The sequence below is a fragment of the Poecilia reticulata genome, chromosome 6 (assembly GCF_904066995.2).
Source record: "Poecilia reticulata chromosome 6, P_reticulata-male-v2, whole genome shotgun sequence".
Classification (NCBI taxonomy): domain Eukaryota; kingdom Metazoa; phylum Chordata; class Actinopteri; order Cyprinodontiformes; family Poeciliidae; genus Poecilia; species Poecilia reticulata.
This window is the reverse complement of record NC_088835.1, coordinates 10,513,931-10,534,155: the sequence shown is the minus strand read 5'-3', so window position 1 is coordinate 10,534,155 and position 20,225 is coordinate 10,513,931. Positions and strand designations below refer to the sequence as shown.

At 42.1% G+C, this 20,225-nt stretch overlaps 1 protein-coding gene across 1 annotated transcript in view; it reads right to left on the bottom strand.

Moving 5' to 3' along the window:
- The window catches only part of nell2a (neural EGFL like 2a), a 95,658-nt gene that overhangs the window by 35,952 nt on the left and 39,481 nt on the right, over positions 1–20,225 (bottom strand). The window contains exon 13 of the mRNA XM_081607860.1: positions 9,895–10,020. Coding sequence (XP_081463986.1) covers positions 9,895–10,020 — 126 coding nt within the window. The remainder of the gene's footprint in view (positions 1–9,894; positions 10,021–20,225) is intronic.

Below are 20,225 nucleotides of genomic sequence, written 5' to 3'. Positions count from 1 at the left end.
AGACATCAAGCAGATTTCCACGTCGTCTTTCGGTCACTGTTTTGTACAAAGCGGCACCTTATTTTATTTTATTTTATATTTTGCTAGCACGTTGCTTTAGAAATGTTGCAAAAAGAATAAAGACACAGCTGCGGGAACAGAAAGATGGACTCCGAAAAGTGAGAGGACCCGAATCCTAAAAGCTTGTTGCTTTCACCTTAGTCACATCATCCATTTGCCTTCCATCATCCAATCCATTACATCCCCTGAACGCACCGTGTTTCCATCCAAATTGAAAGTGACATTGTGATGAGCTCCTCCGTCGAGGCCATGATGTGTGTGTGTGTGTGTGTGTGTGTGTGGATGGATTGAAGATGTGAGATGGATTGAAGGACACTTAAAAGGGGCCCGGCGCTCGCCTCTCGCTGCTGGGCGGCATAAAGGCTCCTTGTAGATATTTAGAAACAAAAATATAAGCTCGGGAGAGAGACGGAAACTAAATCAGAGGACACTATTTGTCTGTCTGACCAGACAGAGAGTAGGCATCGGAGCCACAAAGGAACTCCGCTTGTGTCACTGTGTGCGTCTCATCACTACAACCCTGGAATTTGTTACTTAGGAATTTAGGCCTATTACACCCCTGCACTCGGTGTAAACGACTCCCATTTTAATCGCATCCTAAATCCCTAGGATGAGTGTGAGTGTGTATGCGTGTGTGTGCGTGGGTGTGTGTGTGTGTTACCTCGCTGGCTGCTGCAGCTCCGGCTGCAGACAGATAAACAATCAATTATGTAGAGCCTGTCATCGGGGAGCTCTTACTATGGCTGCTTGTTCCTCCTGAAGCTTGTTTTCCCTGCACCTTTTGCCAAAACAATACCAACCTCTGCACTGTCTGACCTCAGATAGACGACAATACCTCAGTTTTCATGCTACAGGCTGGACAGTGGTGATTTTATAAAGTCAGTGGGCAGAAAAAAAGCCCATGATAGTTTGTCTACTGGAGAGGATAAAAAGAGAAAACGGCAAACTGATGATTTAGTTTTAAGACGTTCAGCAGCAGAATCATATTTAGAATCATTTAAAGTATATTTAATGACTGTGCTACAAAATGGCAGGCTTAGCAACTTTAGTTTGAGTGGAAAAAATTTATTTCATGGAAAACAAAAGCATTGTTTTACTTGATAAATAACTCGCAATCTTTGTCCAGCCAAAAGAGAAGAAGAACAAGAGCCGAGGAATAATAAGCTCCAACAGATCCCTCATTATAGAAAACCGTACGGTAATCCTCTTACAAAAATCTGTGAAGATGTGGTAGATTTGCAGAAGCCGTAAACAGAAAATCGCTGCAAAACCTAAACTTCAACATACTCTTTTGGTTCGTTTCAGTGCTGGCTAGGTTTGTTTTTTGCATTACGGTTTGCGATAAAAGTGTGCTGATAAAGGCTAGATGACGGAGACAAGTCTGGCAAAACCAATGAAAATCTGAAACTACGTTCATATCATTCACAAAAAAGGGGAAATTATATATTATCATATCTTAGAGTTAAAGAAATCTTGAGAAATTTTTAGATTACCATGCGCAGCAATCAGATGCATTTATATTTCACACCAGAAACCTTTATTTTGTCAAAATATTTTGTCAGACCCAATTAGCACTATGTTTTTGCCCTGGCAGAAAATGATCAGGTAGATTGATTCTGCTGTTGTCGTATGAAAGGCGCCCACCTAAATCACTCTATTAGTCTGATTAGCTCACTGAACTGTTAAAGCAAGAGCAGATGTGCTCTAATCATTGTCGTCTTCCCTAGGAATGAGGGATCCAGAGGAAAGCATCATGACATCATTATCTTGCACTGAAAAAGCTTCACATTAAGGAGACGGGAGCCAAGCGCCTTTTATATTAAATAACACTTGGCTGAAGTAGCTAAATGCTTTAGCATGCCACCTAGCCTTGTTGCCACCGAGGCAGAGTTTTCTAAACATGGGCAGCAGGTGGGTTTGACTTCACCTTCGATCATAGGAATTTAACAATGGATAAATTGCACAGCTTTTTTCCTAAAACTAACTATTTATTGCCACTTTTTAGGAAACTGCGGGGCAGAGCAATCGTAGCCCCACAAACACAAACAATGCTCTTGAAAAATGCTTCTTTGGTCACACAGAGAACTATAATTTTTATCGCTAAACTGCACACAGTAGCTTCATTTAATCATATTTTCGAATTTATTGGATGGGCTCGTTTCCGGTGAGAGTTGGACTCCACCAAGGCTGCCCTTTGTCACCGATTCTGTTCATTACTTTTATGGACAGAATTTCTAGGCGCAGCCGAGGTGTTGAGGGGATCCGTTTTGGTGGCCTTAGGATCGCATCTCTGCCTTTTGCGGATGATGTGGTCCTGTTGGCTTCATCGGAACGTGATCTGCAGCTCTCACTGGAGCGGTTCGCAGCCGAGTGTGAAGCGGCCGGGATGAGGCTCAGTGCCTCCAAATCCGAGGCCATGGTCTTGAGCCGGAAAAGTGCCTTCTCCGGGTCAGGGGGGTCGTCCTGCCTCAAGTGGAGGAGTTTAAGTATCTGGGGATCTTGTTCACGAATGAGGGAAGAAGGGAGCGGGAGATCGACAGGCGGATTGGGGCAGCGTCTACTGTGAAGCGGGCGTTGTACCGGTCCATCCTGGTGAAGAGAGAGTTGAGCCAAAAAGCGAAGCTCTCGATTTACCGGTCGATCTACGTTCCCACCCTCATCTATGGTCATGAGCTTTGGGTCATGACCGAAAGAACGAGATCACGGGTACAAGCGGCCGAAATGGGTTTCCTCCGCAGGGTGGCTGGGCTCTCCCTTAGAGATAGGGTGAGAAGCTCGGTCATCCGGGAGGGACTCAGAGTAGAGCCGCCGATTCTCCACGTCGAGAGGAGCCAGTTGAGGTGGCTCGGGCATCTGGTAAGGATGCCTCCTTGGCGCCTCCCTGGTGAGGTGTTCCGGGCACGTCCCACCGGGAGGAGGCCTCGGGGAAGACCCAGGACACGCTGGAGGGATTACGTCTCTCGGCTGGCCTGGGAACGCCTTGGGATTCCCCCGGAGGAGCTGGAAGAAGTGGCTGGGGAGAGGGAAGCCTGGGCCTCCCTTCTGAAGCTGCTGCCCCCGCGACCCGACCCCGGATAAGCGGAAGAAAATGGATGGATGGGCTCAATGAACTAACAGTGGAGAAGATAGTAAAACTAACAATCAATTGGGGGGTTTAAAGCATTAATTGGAATTTATAAATCAAAATTTCTCATGATACAAGGTAAACGATACAATAAATGCCGACCCCTACTGTGAATCTTTCATATTAAATTATGTTATGGTTCTGAACTGAATTTGGATATAGATTCTACTTAACTGGATATGGATTAGTCATGGTAGTCTTATAAAATGTCTTAAGGGACATTTGTTGAAAACTGGTGTGATGGAAATAAAACTAAAATGTTAAAACACGCAATAGGCAGAAACTGTCTACAGTTTCTCTTTAAGGTGTCACACTGAAAATAATCTTTTCACAGCTCGGCTGTTGACAATCCCCCTCCTGCTTCACCTTTGGCCTGCGCCCTTTCCTCCATCCTCTCTCTTCCATCCATGCATCCATCCATCCATCACTTACTTAGCCTCAGGGGCTAAGGTCTGGCTACCGAAGGATTAGAACATGGGCACACAGCAAAAGAATGCACTGTAGCTACAGCAGACCAAGTGCACACACAGTCCTGAGGACAGCCTTCTTTTAAAACATTCTGACAGAGAGCACCACCAGTCTGCTACCTTTCATGGATTTGCTGCTAATCTCACATTGCGATGAGCACCTCGGGCATTTGTGGGGAAGACGAAAAGCAGAGGGCAGAAAGAGAGGAGGAATATTGCACTGCAATGTCTCATTTCCATCTATCTATCCATCTATACCTAGATACCTTATGCATCTAGGTAGATACATAGTAGATATCTAGAAAAATCCACTGACAGATATATAGCCAACTAACTGTATATCTAGCTAGCTACCGTTCATAGAATTAGCTAACTATGTATCAAGACAGATAGTTATAGTTACCTCGCTAAATAACTATATAGCTGTCTAGATACATAACTAGCTACCTATATATATAAAAATTCCCTTCTCACCCTCCGCGGGTGGTCTGTTTCATCCTCTGAGCTCGGGTCCTCTACCAGAGGCCTGGGAGCTTGAGGGTTCTGCGCAGTATCTTGGCTGTGCCTAGAACTGCACATTTCTGGACTGAGATGTCTGATGTTGTTCCTGGGATCTGTTTGAGCCACTGCTCCAGTTTGGGGGTGACTGCCCCGAGGGCCCCGATGACCACAGGCACCACTGTGGTCTTCACCTTCCAGGTCTTTTCCAGTTCCTCCCTGAGGCCCTGGTATTTCTCCAATTTCTCATGCTCCTTTTTCCTGATGTTGTAGTCACTTGGTATTGCTACATCCACCACAACGGCTTTCCTCTGTTCTTTATCCACCACCACAATGTCCGGTTGGTTCGCCATTACCATCTTGTCTGTCTGGATCTGGAAGTCCCACAGGATCTTAGCTCGGTCATTCTCCACCATATATATATATATATATATATATATATATATATATATATATAGCTATCAAGATACAAAGCTAGCAAACTATGCATCTAGCTAGATACAAAGCTAGCTAGCTATACATCTATCAATGGAAATAGCTATCTACATACAAAGATACAAAGCTAGCTCGCTTTGTATCTACATACAAAGCGAGCTAGCTGTATCTAGGTGTCTAGCTTGCTATATATATCTATCTAGCTAGATCACTTAAATAAGTGCACCAGGTCCACATCTCCTTACAAGTTATCTGGATGCAAAATATAGACTTCTATCTGGGTTTTCGAACGTCCCCCACTGGTTGAGCAGAAATAAAAACCAGGGCTCCATGCCTTAAATGTGCAGATCAATCCTTTACAACTATTCTACGCGTAAACATTCACCCATGAAAAGAGCTGGGGTCGACTTAATCCTCCTTATTTTGGGCGACCAGCCCACATTATTAACACACGTGGAGAAACAGCAGTCAATACTGGAAGCGCCGTTTCTGCCGAGTCGGCTGTTTGTTAATTGGTGAAAGTCATTGCAGATGATAAAAGGCCTTTGTAAATCATGCGAATGTACAGTGTCGATAGCTTCTGGAGCTTAATGTTTCCCTCCTGTTGTAATATTTTATCTGCGGGCAAATTAGAGGAATCACTGTTCCCACTGGGCTCTTGTAACACAAGCAGGTGTTTCATTGCTACGGCACGCTTCTATTTCTGGTGTCAATTACTACCAGCAGGATTATGGTAGTGACGCAACGCTCTGCATAAAGGCATGTGTCAGGAAAAGCAGTAGTGTTTGCTGCCTTAAAAACGCCGCATTGCCCATTTCATGCAGTAAAAACTCTGATGTTTTTAGACGCATATCAACATGTCAGGAATTGCTACTCTGTATATTTTAAATTCCTTTCAGAAAGCCATATAAGCTCGGCGAAAAGTAACGAAACGGATCAATAGTTCAAAGGGTATGAATACTTTCGCAAGCCCTTGTGTTTTTTTTTATTTTCATTTTAATTTCCCCCCATAATGCATCACTCTAATGATGTCTCAGAAGAGAGGTGCAGTGCTGTGTTGGTGGGAGAGCTCAGTTCAATAAACCAGCTGGAACATCACAACAACAATTTCACCAAGGCAGGAATGAGAAAAGTAATTACATCAAGTTTTCACAAAAACCTCACTTTAATCACAAAAAATGACTTTTATAAAGAGACACGTCGCTGTGTGTTTCACTGCGGCACCGTGAAAGCGTTGTTAATGGGGAAATATATAAAATGTAGTGGCACAGTTTAATCCCCTGTGTTCTGGGAGAATTAATCTTCATTGTGGATTTCGAGAGGAAGCACACAGTGAAAGAAAGACGAATGAGTAGAACAATAGACCTTGCCCAGAGCCCCCAAAAAAAAAAAAAAAAAAGAGCTGAGAAAACAAGGTGAGTGAAATGGCATAAGGCACGGCGCCCGCCTGAAGACGACTCGCTAATTAAATAACTCCCAAGAACAAAAGGCAGCCAAAGAATGTATTATTTGAGTAAAAGTTCTGTTTGCATTTCTAACTTCTTTATTTTCTGATTTCCACTATTTTTGTACGGCTGTTTGTCGTTTTTGTCTAGTTTAGCAGCTGTAATTCCAACTCCAAATGCACTGCGGGAAGTTCTGCGGGCCTAAATCATCCAGCACCGAGCACAGGCGGCGGCAGGTTCCCTTGCTATGCCGCCGCCGAGTTAGACTGCATCGGTGTAAATTGCTTCCTTAATTACAGGCACGGAGGAAACGCAGCATGCCGCCGCCCTCCTCGGAGATGATTCACACAGGGAGCTACTTAGCGTCGTGTTTCACAAGCTGCAAACAGCTGCACAGGAGCAAGTGGAGCTGCACATCCCCGGGCCGGGGGCGCTGTGAAGGGGAGGGTGACATTGTGACGTTCTTGTTGAAGGACGGAGAGATTACATCATGCAAAGAACGCTGACTCAGACCTTTTTTTAACAGATTTAACTTTACTTTTCTTGTTAGTTCCGATTTGTCCTTTTCGTACACTTTTGTTCAGAATTGTGTCGGTTGAGAAATTGCGGTTTTGTGGGCAATTATCCCCCTCTGCTTTTGGATGTTGTGCAGCTGGAAGGATTTTTTACCCTTACATTTTTCACTTTGGGATAGTTGGGTTACGATGCATAACCGTGGCAACAAGGTACTGTTTTCACAAATGGGAGCAGTCGATCAGCATCTCAAAAGTGAACTACGACCCCGAGTCCTGATATTTGGGGTCGTAGTTCAGGCTTCAGTCAGAGGCCTCTTTAAGTTTGTCGCAATACTGAGTGCTACCAGAGATCCTTAATGCCTCCAGCATCACCGTCCACAACGACACTTTGAAGATACTTATGTTCACATGAGTTTCTACAACATTTATTTTTCTTTTGGGATAAATAAAGTAGTTTTTCTAGCTTGAATTTGGGAGAGCGCAAAAAAAACCCAACTGCTTTCTAATTCTGACATTCTGTGACTTTCTTCCCTTGCACACAGCTGATTTTACATGTTGCCAGCAGCTTCCAAGTGATTCGCAATAAATCTCTGCAAATATTCAGATCAGTTTACACAGCTTTGCCAGGCATAATACTGAGGTAATGCATAATAACCCTATTCTAGTCACATCAGTCCAGAAAGAGCCCAGTTGAAAAGGGAACTCTGAGCAGAGCTTCAATCATCTGCTAACGTTGAACGGAGACATTTTTTTAGACTACCTACAATAAAATACAACAGTTATGCTAAAGCTTGTTGATGGAAAGCTGCAGCATCCAGCGTAGCCAGGTCTCCACCTGGCTACGTTCTCCGGTACTCTGTTGAAGCAATGATAATTCACCGTAATAGTACTAATGTGATCCCAAATTTACTGTGATCGTGACAACTGCAGGTGGATTCCAAGAAACACATGTTGTTTTTCTGCAAAAATAAATACAGTAAAAATGGTACATAAAAAGCACTGAATGCATTGCAGTTAATTCTATTCTGAATCTGATAAATACTGTGTAGACAGATCTAAAGATTGGGGTAATGGTAAGGAGGCCTTCCAACAGCAAAGAAAACTTCAGTAAAAAGTGGAAAATGTTGAAAAAAAAGTTGGCTGACATTTCTCAAAAGCGTTTGATTGTTGACATGCCAACAGTAATTGATGAATAAGAAGGACATGGGTTGTTTTCAGCATTACATTTTAAATACTATTTAAGCAAAAACTGACCATTTATTTCTTTCAAAATTGATCCTGCTTTTACGTTGCTTCACTGAGTGGTGTGTCTGTCTCATTTACTATCAGAAACAAACGTTTTGGTTGAATAAAACTAATTTTAGATTTGACTCTGCCTTGGGAAGAGTTTAACTCTAGAGAAATAATTGAACTTCAATATTAATGGTTAAAAAATAATTGTTTTCAATATAATCTTTGACATCGTCATTTGTACTCCTAATAATATTGTTAAATAAATGTACAGTTCCCTCACTTCATACTTTACTTTTTAATGTCCCTTATAGACTTTCTAGGAACTTCTAATACATAATCCACCACTTACAGTTTCCTCTTGGATAAAAATATATTACACAGAGGCACATTTCTTTTAGCCACAGATCACTAGGCTGTTATCCCACAGAGTGAAGACGATGGTAAAAAAAAAAATAATCTGCAATCACTGTTAGAAGAGCTGCAGCAATGAATTTCATCTTGAGGTCGCCAAGTCTCCATAACAACCAAAAAATGCTATCTGCATGCAAGTGGTTGTTTAGGAGCGATGCCAAACAGTCAGTTGTCTACCCGACAAAGATAAAGGTGTGGGGGCTTTGCCAAACTCAGTTCAGACCTTTGCTACTGTGCTTTGGTCAGATGAAGTTAAGGTTTAGCTTTTTGGCAGAAAAGACCTGAGCTGGATTTGAAGTGACAATAATAAACACCTGCAGAAAAGCTCTCCATGCCTTTTCTTAAGTATGGTGGGCGGTCAATGATGCCATTTCTCTTCCAAAGGCTCCAACGTTGTTAAGAGTGCATGACATGCATGAAAAATATTTAGATCATATGTTTGTCTCATGAATAACCGAGGGAAACATCCAACAAGACATTTCAACAACTTGGCTCATCTACAACTTAACCCAAAAACATAAATAGGTGTGAATTATCGCTAAAGTTGTCGAACTAGACTCTGGTTTCATGTTTGATCAAAAACAAACTGGTTTTGCCGTCTCCACTCGTCGTCCCACTGTTGAGGTTCTCACCGGCTTTTTCTTTCTATGTCGTACACAAAAATGCACAAACCCAGGCTTAACGTGGATTTGTGCTTTGAACATGATGGAGTGTCCGTCATGTTCAAAGTGGCCTGGACTTGGCTGAGGATTTTTGCTCAAGGCAACAGAATCAGTATTCTCATCAACTATAAACAAGTCTATAAAAAAACCTTGAAGTTGGACATATGAGAACAATGCTAAAGAAAAAAAAAAGTTCACCGTTAAAAGAAGGCAGCATTGTTTTGGCCCGAGTTGCATCATACGGTAGATGTCAGCTTGTCGTAAAACGATTTCTATGTCAGTCTCTGCTTGATCTCTTACAAGCGCTTTGAAAATGGACATCAATACAAAAGTGATCCATGCTGTGTGAAGAAAGATCTTCACTTCTATACTGATAAGGAAGTTATTTTTAAGTGTATAATCTGATGGCTTTAACTCGAATACAGAAATACACCAAGCAGGTATTTAATGGTAAATACTGATCTTTGCTTTTCTTTGAGTTCTGATCTACTGCTGCCGATTTTGACCAATTTGTTTTTCCTCATACTTATAAGCACAAGTTCAGGACAAAAAGCTGCAGAGTTAGTAAATTTAAATGAATAAAAATAAAGAAAATGGTAGGGAGTCATATTCATGCTATAAAAAATGTCTCAAACCGTCCTCTCATTTTTGTTGAAAACTGTTGAGTCCTTATTTCTGAATATTTTAATGAATAAAAATAAATACATTTGGGTTTATATGTGAGTAAGTGATCTGACTCAGCTGCACATTCCATGGATGTTGATATTTTATTTTGTAATAAATGCATAGTATATTCATTTATAGTCCTGTACAGTATATTATCATTTCACTACCATTAATGTTATTGTTAACCTTATTTTTACGTGTCGTTTTCAACACTTTAAGAACTTTTTTTTTTGTATGAAACTTTATACCGGATGCTGCTGTTGCACCTGAAATTCCCCTATGCTATATATCTGGACGATTGGTTGGTGCATCTGTTCCCACAAATATAACCAACTCATCCTGAACGCAGTTTGCCAGAAGGCCAGAGGAGGCGCTCACCTGTGCAGGAGTAGTCATCGATCCTGATGTAGCCCGTGTGGCAGATGCACATGAAGGAACCAGGGGTGTTAACGCACATGGTGTTCTCTCTGCAGTAATGTTTCCCTTCAGCACACTCATCAATATCTACAGAATTAAGAGAGAGAGAGAGAAAGAGAGAGAGAGAGAGATATAGAAAGGGGGGGGGGGAGATATGTTAAGTAGAGATGTAAATTGTGCTATAACCTGAGTCTGATTTAAAAAAAAAAATCAATGCTACAATAATTAAACTGAACAAACTGTGACTTTCCATGTGGCTTTGCTGTAAATGCCACAGTTGAGAGCAATGCATCAAGGATGCATATTTAAAGCAGCCTTACTGTCACGACATCTGTTACATATGATCTATTTTGAGCATTGCTAGAAGGAGACGCTTCCGGCCACCTGGGGGTCCTAAAGCCTCCTGCTGAACCAATCACAGAAGACCATTTGTCTCCATGAGAGGAAGACAGAGGTGGACATGTAGATGGGCCATGAGGTGGGCGCAGAGCACTTAAAGTTACACCACTCCATCTTCAATGTGCTGCGAGAGAAGCCCTCGACATCCAACAGCAGCTCCTCTCCTGGCATCATCCAGCTTTTATTTGACTTTTCTGCTGAAAACAGACACCAGGAAGCTGCAAAATTAAATTTTGGTTCAGACAAACCCTTGAATATCCTGTGACGGTGAGCGGCACCTTACCCACAGACATTTTCAACAAATTAGAATATACGTCCCAAAGAGTCTCTTTTGTCAGATTGAAAGTCTCTTTTGAACAGATCGACATTTTAGCAGATAATAAATCTACTTTCATTTAAGGCCAGATTTCTGTTTCTTTTTATTGATCCAGTGTCATGTTCTCATCTCAAATGCCATGTTTTCATTAACTGCTAGCAGAAAATCATCAGTAAGAGAAATAAAGGTGTTGGAACAGAATTGCTTTAATTCAATAGGCACATACCATCTTATGAAGCTCAATATTTATTTCATCAGTCCTCTGAATATTTGCCCAACAGCAGTGCAGATCATCAAGATGTTTGTTTCTTTTTTTTTCTGACATATAGACTTTTGTGTCTTTCTTTGGATGACAAAGAGAAACACAATGGACCATGGACACCATTTTTATCCATTCTCTTTTTCTTATTGTTGAAAAATGAACATAATGAAAAATATAATTTGTATTTACTCAAGTTCTCTTTGCTTGAAGTTATTCATCAGAAATAGAATCTGTAACAGAGCAAATTATATACTTTGTCCAGATAAATTCTGTAAAAGTTGAAAAAGAGTAATTTTCTTCAAAAATGCTTTCGGCTGAACTTCTATATTATACTGTTGCAGTTAAAAATAATTTTTTTAAAAAGCGTAATTGTAGTGCATTTTGGAATTGCTGAATCCAGTAGGTCTATAAATGTCAAAAGCTGTCAATTGAAAATAAAGGGAGAGTGTTAAGGACCAGGTTTAAAGAGCTCTGATCTAGTTACACAGATCACTCCTGGTACTTTTACGCCATGAATCAACTAAGACCTGCATTCTTATGAGCAGGTTAGCAGGAAACTCAGGGGTTAAAATGTTGATTAATGGGACTTTGTCTGGGAATGTGTAGAAAACACAAAAAACTGTTTTAGCAAAAACTGTTTTAAAAGACACATGCACTCCCCTTCTTTTATTTACCAAAAAGACTCCAACCCGTCCCGCACACCTGTTTTGCTCCAACTTTTAGCTTCTTTTCTGCTTTCAAACGTAAAAAAAAAAACAAATTCCTGCTGATCTGCACAGATTCCTTTCAAGTAACCTCTCGTCAGGATCCTCCTGTTACCCATAACTGCGCGCGTCTCAAAAATTGCGCAGCCTTGAATGAATCTCTTCTCCCTTTTAGACTCTTATTCAATGCAAATCCAAGCGTCCAGAACAAGGAATTCATTGGTATGTTGCATTGTCTTTGCTCTACAAAACAGAAATGATCTCACATGTAACCACAGCATCTCTACCTCGGCGTTGTTTATATAACGGACTTATGTAAACCCTTCTCTGCAGCGTGGTTATTAAAACTTGATTAGAGCAGATTGAAGAATATCTTTTATTAGATTTCCTTTATTTATTTCTTCCCAATCAGGACTTTATATTTGGAATCCATGTTTCCTTAGCAACAGCTATTCTCAGTTCCTAAACCGTGAGCCAAACCTTCACACAGGCAGAAAGAAAAAAAAACTCATGACGCTGCCAGGGCAAATAAAATAATCTTGATAATGTGATGCAATCAAATGCAATCCCATGTAAATACAGGTCAGGCTGACTAAACCCGGCCCACATTAATACGCTCTGAGGCCTCGCCCCAATTCGTAGAACGGGTTAAACGTAGGGACTTTTTCCTGTGAGACGAGCGTCGCGATCCTTGACGTTAGCAATTTATTATTCATTCACTGTATTCAGTGTCTCTGAGAGCACAAGAGGACGTTCACCCCTGAGTACGTACGGTGCCAGATGCTTTTCGTGAAGGGCTCTTGAAACTGAATTTCAATTGATTTGCATTGGCATTCACTCTGCTTCCATGTCCTTGGGTAGAGAACCACCCACCGCCCCGCGCGCTGAGAGCCCGACACCTGCCAACGACGGCGGCATTCATGTCCTCTTTCACGGCACCATCAATACGCGCTGCCTCCAGCTATTCAGCGGCCTCATTGATAAGTGACGCAGGCGGACAATTGCCGGCAAACTATTGAAGTACATGTGTCCTTCGCTCCATGAACGAGGGGGGTTAATTAAAACTGTCACACCGGCTTTGAAAGAGAAATAAAATAAAATAAAGTAGGGACGTAGAGAGATTAAAAAGTAAATCTGAAGGAGACGGCCACGCAGGTGAGCGAATGTCTCGTCATGAAGCAAAAACACGGAGCGGTGGGAGGGGGAAGCTTGGGGGGTTAGTGGAGATGGGAGGGGAGAGAAAGAAAGACTGAGGTTGTGTGATGGACAGAGTCAGTGTGGAGAGGTTGAAAAGTATGTGCCTGAGTGTAAATAACTGAGAAAAAAGTATGAAAAACCAAATCAGAGTTCTGACTTTCCCTACAGGCATCCTTCAGTTGAGATATTGAACTCCTTTGTCAATGTTTGTCCCCTCAGAATGATTCCACCACTGCCATGTTTCACTGTGTGGACTGAAAAACGTATCTAAAAACAGTCTACAAATGTTTGGGACGGCAAATGGGATAATAACTTTAGGCTGAGAAATCCTTCAGCAGAGATCCTAAAGCACAACTCACAGACAGTCATTGAAAAACTACACCGAAGTGGGCGGAGCCAAGAGAGACAGAGGGGTCGAGTGCAGGGCAGTGGTCAGGACAAAGGAAAGCACTGTTGCCTACTTAGCAACCTTTTCAATATATTTAAGAAGCTTTCAGACCATTTGCAAAACCTTTTTTAAAAAGCAATACGAGACAAATCCAGTGAATTTTTTCTGTTTTACCGAGGACTTTAGTGACGATACGTGAAGCGCCAATCGCTCTGCGACAAGCCCTCCTCAGCAAGCCCCTCCCACTACCTGTAGAAAACCACCTGCAGTCAGAGCAGAGGAAACCCATTCCACTCCATGTCCACACTCCGAATGAACCACACATGTGCAAATGCTGTCGATTAATGGTCACAGCTGTCGCTCCTGACATGTCTGAGAGGGACAGTTTCATACCCAAACATGGGGTCAAACTTTATACAGTTTATCTCCACATCCAGTTAATTTGAGGTTTCGATGGGACTTTAAGGAGAACTGCTTGGTCAAAAAGCTTCCCAATGGCATGCTTTGGCCAAGCAGTGTCTCAGGATTTGCATAGCATAGCAGAACGCTGCTAGCACATTGTTTCGCTGTGGGGATGGGACGTTAAGAGGCTTCGCATTCACTACAAACAAACTGACTGCGTAAGTGAGTGGATTATTAAGAAGATTTATTGCAAAAAAGGGAGAAAAAAACAGCTTCAGATTGTTAGTGTGAATAGAAAATAGGGCAGGCTCTTCACACGGGTATCCGTAAAGAAAGACCGTAAGGAACTGTTTAGTCATACATTGTTCGACATTGATCTAGAGGCCATTAAGCCCACCCATCCATCCAGCCCCTGCTGACAGGACTTGCGTCTATTAAAACAGTTTATTAGGAGGTGAGATGATGAGGGGGCGCTCCACCAGCGCATCGGGGAGAGCAACCATCTCCATCTCTATTAACGCACTCCATTTTCTTGATTGGCCTGTCACACAGACACACATGACGTGCCAAGCAAAGAGGGTTGGCCGAGTGAGCGGCAGCTTTTACCCCTAAACGGAGCGCTCGCGGGTCACCCTGTTGCCATACGACGATGGATGGCGGGATAATGGCTGTGTTCTGTTTTTTTCACCTCAGTACCTTCCTGAATAACAAGCCAATCAATCGCGGACATATCCGAGTAGGAGGAATCGCTTTGCATTATACAGCGCCTTGCGAAATTACTTATTCCCCTTGAACGTTTTCAGATTTGTCACGTTTACAACCACAAATTTTGAATTATTCAGTATTGGTGTCACTTTGTTATTCTCCCTGTAGGGAAATTTGCTTTGCAGCCAGGTAGAAAAAAAATACATACAAAAGACAATGAAAGACATAATCTCTTTACAGAAAACAGAAATGCAACTGCAAGTAAATTGTGAAAGGGAGGGAAAAAGTTGAACCTCTCTCAAGATTTTATAGTCTTTACAGAGTTTCTTCCATTCGTCTGTCAACCATCATCAGCTTCCCTTTCTCTGCTGAAAAAAAAATAAAAAACTTCCAAAGCATGCTACTATAAGATAAGATTAGGTATTAAATTTGATATGCAGTGTTGGTTTTCTGGCCCACAAAGTATTCAGTATTTCACCATAACAATCTGGCTGAGACAGAAAGACACGACTTATGATGAAAACTGGTTTTACTCTAATTTTAAGAGTAACTTAAATGCTTAAATGTCCAAAGTTTTTAACATGTACAGAGCCAGACTATTGAAAAAACTCAAGCTATTCTGAGCTATTGTACATCCTCATACCTCGCTACGCCTGCAGGAGGATTTTCAAGTAGTTAAATAACATTTACATCCATTAATGGCTTGCAAACAAACAAACAAAAAAACAACCAAATACATCAGTTATCAACGTCATAAAAAGTTCTTTCTTGACTTTACTGACAAAATAAAAACACATGGAAATTTAAGGCGAAACTGAAAACCGATAAAGATCTCGTTGACTGATCTAAGTGCCCGGAGCGGCGGCGGCTCGGCGCACATGCATTTAATGCTCGGCTGCTATCATCCTAACAGTTCCTGTGTTGACATTTTATTATCCCCACTACTGCTCATTCAAGCGATCCTGCAACTGTATAAATAGGAGCTGGTAGCTTATCCCTCTTTGCATGCATCCCATGCGCGTTCTGTAGCATCCGTCCTCGCTCTCCATGCCTGCAGTAACACCGAGGTCTGGGAGTAAGGAGATAACACTTCCGTTGCCTTTGGACGTCCCACAATGACACCAAAATCTGTGCCATTTCCGCTACCACCAGCCTCCCTCCCTCTCCCTTTCCTTCCTTATCTGTTTTTTTTTTCTTCTGGTAAATCCCATCCTTTACCCGCTCACTTACTCAAGCAGATTGTTTTCCCCTAAATGCTGGAGGGACAGGGCTTGCCCAAATATTCCAATAATTTTCCCTCATGTCCACAGATTTAGGAGTCAGAGAAAAGAGCATAGGGACAAAAAGCTGGCCAAACAATTTATCTCCACTGTTGGTATTCTTTCCCTTTGGGTGTCTGAAAGGTGCCAGAGGATCGCCAGACTTTGCTTCTTTTTGTTTAGTTGGGGTGTAATTAGCTCGCACATAGAACTGTAGCTGCCATTTTGGGACATGCAGATATACTAAAAAATTGTATTGGCTTTAGAGAGAGAGAGAGGGAGAGAGGGAGACAAGGCGGCTTTTTTGTCCTTCTTATTTCAATCACAGCGCAAAGTCAAGCGGACCTACAGATTTCAGTGCTTGCAGTATATCCCCTAAATCACTGCTTATAAAATGTTACTTTATTTTTTTAATTCAAGCTATGAGAGTATAAAGCGGAGTTGTCAGACTGACCTTCTGTATGTTTAAATTCACAAAGGCTTGCAGAGTGCAATATTGCACGTTTTACTGCAGGATGTGTCTTTTAAGCTGAGTTTAAAAAAACACTAAAGCGCTGGACAGAAAATTAAATGACCCAGGGGTGGAGCTGTTTTAATCTTATAAGTCACAGTGTTTGGATGCTGTTATTTTTTTTCCCTTCAAGAAAAAACACTCAAACAGGTGTCTGTGTAAAAGAAATAAAGTAGCTCATGGAGTCTTTTTCTGAACAATCGCCAAAACACGAGCCAACAGCATTCTGAGAAGGATGGGGGGGAAACTTAGAAAATTGGATAAGGAATAAAGTCTGGAAATACAAATATGATTTTTTAAATATTCTATTCCTTTTCCACATTTAAACGTCAGACAATTTCAGCACTACAGATTTAAATAGACATGTTTTCAACTTGGCAGCTGTGCACAGATGCTTAACATCGTGTTTGTTGGAACTGAGCAGCAGCCAATTGTGACAAAGGGAATCCCATTAAACAGAAACAAGAGCAGAGTGCACCGTTTTCCACACAGCAGAGTAAAAAACACTGGGATTTTTGAGAACAGCTAAACGGCCACCACCTGATACAGAACAATGAGCATTAAATGCGGGAACGTTGACGTGGGAACGGGGTTGCGTTTGTTGGTGAAACAAACACAACAAAGAGCTGCTATCGTACTCGTCAGAGTGTTTAAAGACATGTCCACATGCCAATCAATTTAAAAACACTCCTGAATATTTCATCGCTAACATCCACTGCTTTTTATAAAGCGTGTGCCAATATATAACATCGCATTAAACCTGCACTTAGCATGCTTCAATTTAGACCCAAGTAAAACAGGGCGGCCGGGTGGGCGGGGGAGGGGAGGGGAGGGGGAAAATCCAAAAGATCCCGACTGTCTTGTTTACGAGCAGCAGGCGCGGACGGGCTTTTGCTTTCCATCAGGCCTCTCATTAATCTGGGAAATGTTTCAATCGATGGAGCATCATCATCCATCACTTGTCATTGTCAGACGCGGCCCGCTGGCTGGAGGCCTGAACAATCGGAGAGGACGAGCACAAACAACAATCAGAGCTCTTAGGAAGGCTGATGACGGCATCTCGCTGAGAAGGGCTGCATGTGTAACGACGTGTTTGCTTTCTCTCGTCCGTCGCTGTGTTTTATTGTGTTTTAGTTACGGGCTTCTGTACTTGTTTGTGCTTTTAATGAGATGTTTGTCGTCGCCTGCTGTGATAAACATACAGGCTAAGCATTCAGAAAACGTCAAATGTCCTTTTTAATAGACTAAGACAATGCATTTCTCAATGTATTTTCCTAATAAGCTTTAAATACCATTAGGTAGCCACAACATATGGCTAAAATTAATTTTATATATATATATATATATATATATATATATATACACACATATATATCCTTCTGCCCACCTCAGGAGGCCAGCTGGCTTTTATGAAGTATCTTTCTCAAAATAAATGCCTCAATTTTCAAAGCAGATTTTGTGAACTTCTATCCTGTTTCTCTTAGCCATTTTGTTTAAATAAAACCACCATATGAATACTGTGAATCGGCAGTCCAGGTTTAGTAAAGTAAAATTTCCCTGCTAGCCATTTTAGCTCCACAGTTAGAACAAATTCCAGTTCCGATTGGCTGATGATTTCTCTGTGACGGCTCCTCTGTCCTCACCTGTTGGAAAGCTACGTTACGTTTGAGGCGACACAGACAGAACAAGGCTCAGACTGAGTATCAGGGCTGATCAACCTCAGTGGACTGTGACTTAATGTTTGCTTTATATGTATTCTTACAATTGTGATTTTCAGACCTAAAGCTTCTGCACTTGGTGTATGTCATAGGTCTGGAAATCAAAACAGGTTCAAAAAGAGCGGCGCAACACAAAGTTAGGCATCTTTCACTTTCCACTTGCAAGACCTCTGAAACCAAAGTTGACGGATTATGCTAGCGGCTATGAAACTTTGGGCCTGCCTCGTTTCTCTCTCATCTTTTCCTCTCTCGACTGACAGGTCAGATCTCAAACAAAACCAGCAATCAGTATCACTTGGAGAGAAACAGAGGGGTGCATCTGAAGCTTTTGGTCCTGCTGTGGTCAAAGTTTATCTCCAAAGCTAACCCCACGTTCTCAAATAAAGAATAGAGTAGAGGTCTACACATGTGTTGCAGGTGTTTATATTTAAACTAAATAAAACTTAGCCAGAGCCTAACGCAAAAAAAAAAAAAGATCCAGTGTACAAACAGAAGCCAGTCTTGTGATATTTGTGGGACGCTGGTTATTTTACGACACCGTGCAAACGAAGGAAGGAAAGAAGTGTTTTTGTTGGGTGACATTTCAGTCGGGTCACAGAGGTAAAAACACAACCAGTCAGGCCTCCGGCAGGTGGGAAGCCCAGCGGTTCCAGACTCATCCTGGCAGTGATTGAGGTTTTCAGGGGGAGCTGAGCGCTTCAGACGCTGCCAATTAACCTGCTGCCACCTTGTGACATTTAAAAGAAAACAGCAGCAATCGGACTTGTCTGTGCACACGCACGCACGCACGCACGCACGCACGCACGCACGCACGCACACGCACACACACACCCGCACTCTGTGCACAAAGCAGTCATGGCTTTCAGGTGATAACAAACTTCCTGCCTCGCAGTTGTTATTGCTATTGAACTAGATATCTGGGTTTGGTGGGGGGGGGATGTATTCATGACCTTTCCCCATCCATTGGAATGCCTAATTATTTGCACTCTCTATGCCCTTATTTACGCTCATATAATTTAAAAAAAAAAAGTATTTTTATGTTTGAGGCGACACAGACAGAGCACATAGATATAAGAAAAAGTAGAAGATTACTGGTAGGTCACCTTTCTCTACTGTAATCAAGTTAACCAAACTCACTATAGTGGAAGACAGATGCAAACTTAAGAAAAGTGAAATTGTACTAAAAAGTTCTTCATCACAGTCAGGTTGAGCACAGTTTTCCAACCAGCTTACTTACATTTCTGACTTTTCCCCCTCAAATAAGCCAGCCTTTTTTTTGTGCATTACAAAATCAGACACTTTACTATGCATGCATCCGTTTCTGTGACTTCAATTTCAATGTGTGGCACATTACACTGCTTACATTCAATATCACGGCTGTTTGCCTCGAAAAGTAGTCCACCCTAACTATGCTGCTGTGCATCAAAATAATTCATCTTTATCCATTTTGCAGAGCATTGTTTTTTTTTATTTCATATTTTCTGCATGAGCGCAGTAAAAAAAACAAGCGGGCACTTATGAGCATTTCTGACAGGGATACTGTAAAGTAGGGCATTTCCAAACCAAAACAACAATGGGAGATGTCTCCGCTTGCGGTCCTCAACAATGCGGAGATGAATAATGGTATTATCTCAACACGTTGAACCACACTGATGGTTCAATTTACAAACAATCACACAGTCTGTCACTTCTCTGCCGCTCGCTTCCCTGCATAATTCTGCCCCAAACGCTCGCAGAACAGGCCTTCCTTCTAACTGCATCCTGGAAATGAAATGGTATGGAGCGGGAAAAAAACCGGGCTCTTTTTCTGCAGTACGAGAACACAAACGTGCACCTGCACGCACACACACACACACACACACACACGCACGCAGAGCTACACAAAGGCAGGGCCAGTATCCCCCTGAGTGTTCCCTACTGCTGTGTCTATGAAAAATTTACACAGAAGTGATCTCATCAGCTATTTTGAGCACATCTCTGACCCAGGAAGGTTTTTAAAGAGCTAGTATCTGTCTCGGCTCTCTGTGATGATTGCGTTCCCGTCTGACGGCGTTGCGAGTGCGCGCGCGTTTGCGTGTGTACATAAAACACGATCAGCCGGGTGCCTCCTTTGTCTTACTGCTCCCGTAATATCGCTGAAAATTGCCTCCAAGTTGGACCTTTCCGGCTCATCTCGCAGACGTCGCCGTTGCTGCAACTCCGGCGTTGAAACAGACCATATTACTCATCTTTTTGTGCATCTCTTGCAGCCACAAAACAGTTTATCAATTACAGCAAAAGAAGCATTTTGCTCTTCCACCTGCAGGATTCTCAATGATTTTGACAAGACTCTTTTTATTCTCCTCCTAGGAGACACACACACACACACACACAATCATTGAGCAAGTGAGTTACAGAGAGAGACAAAAAAAAATCAATTGCTTTTGAAAGA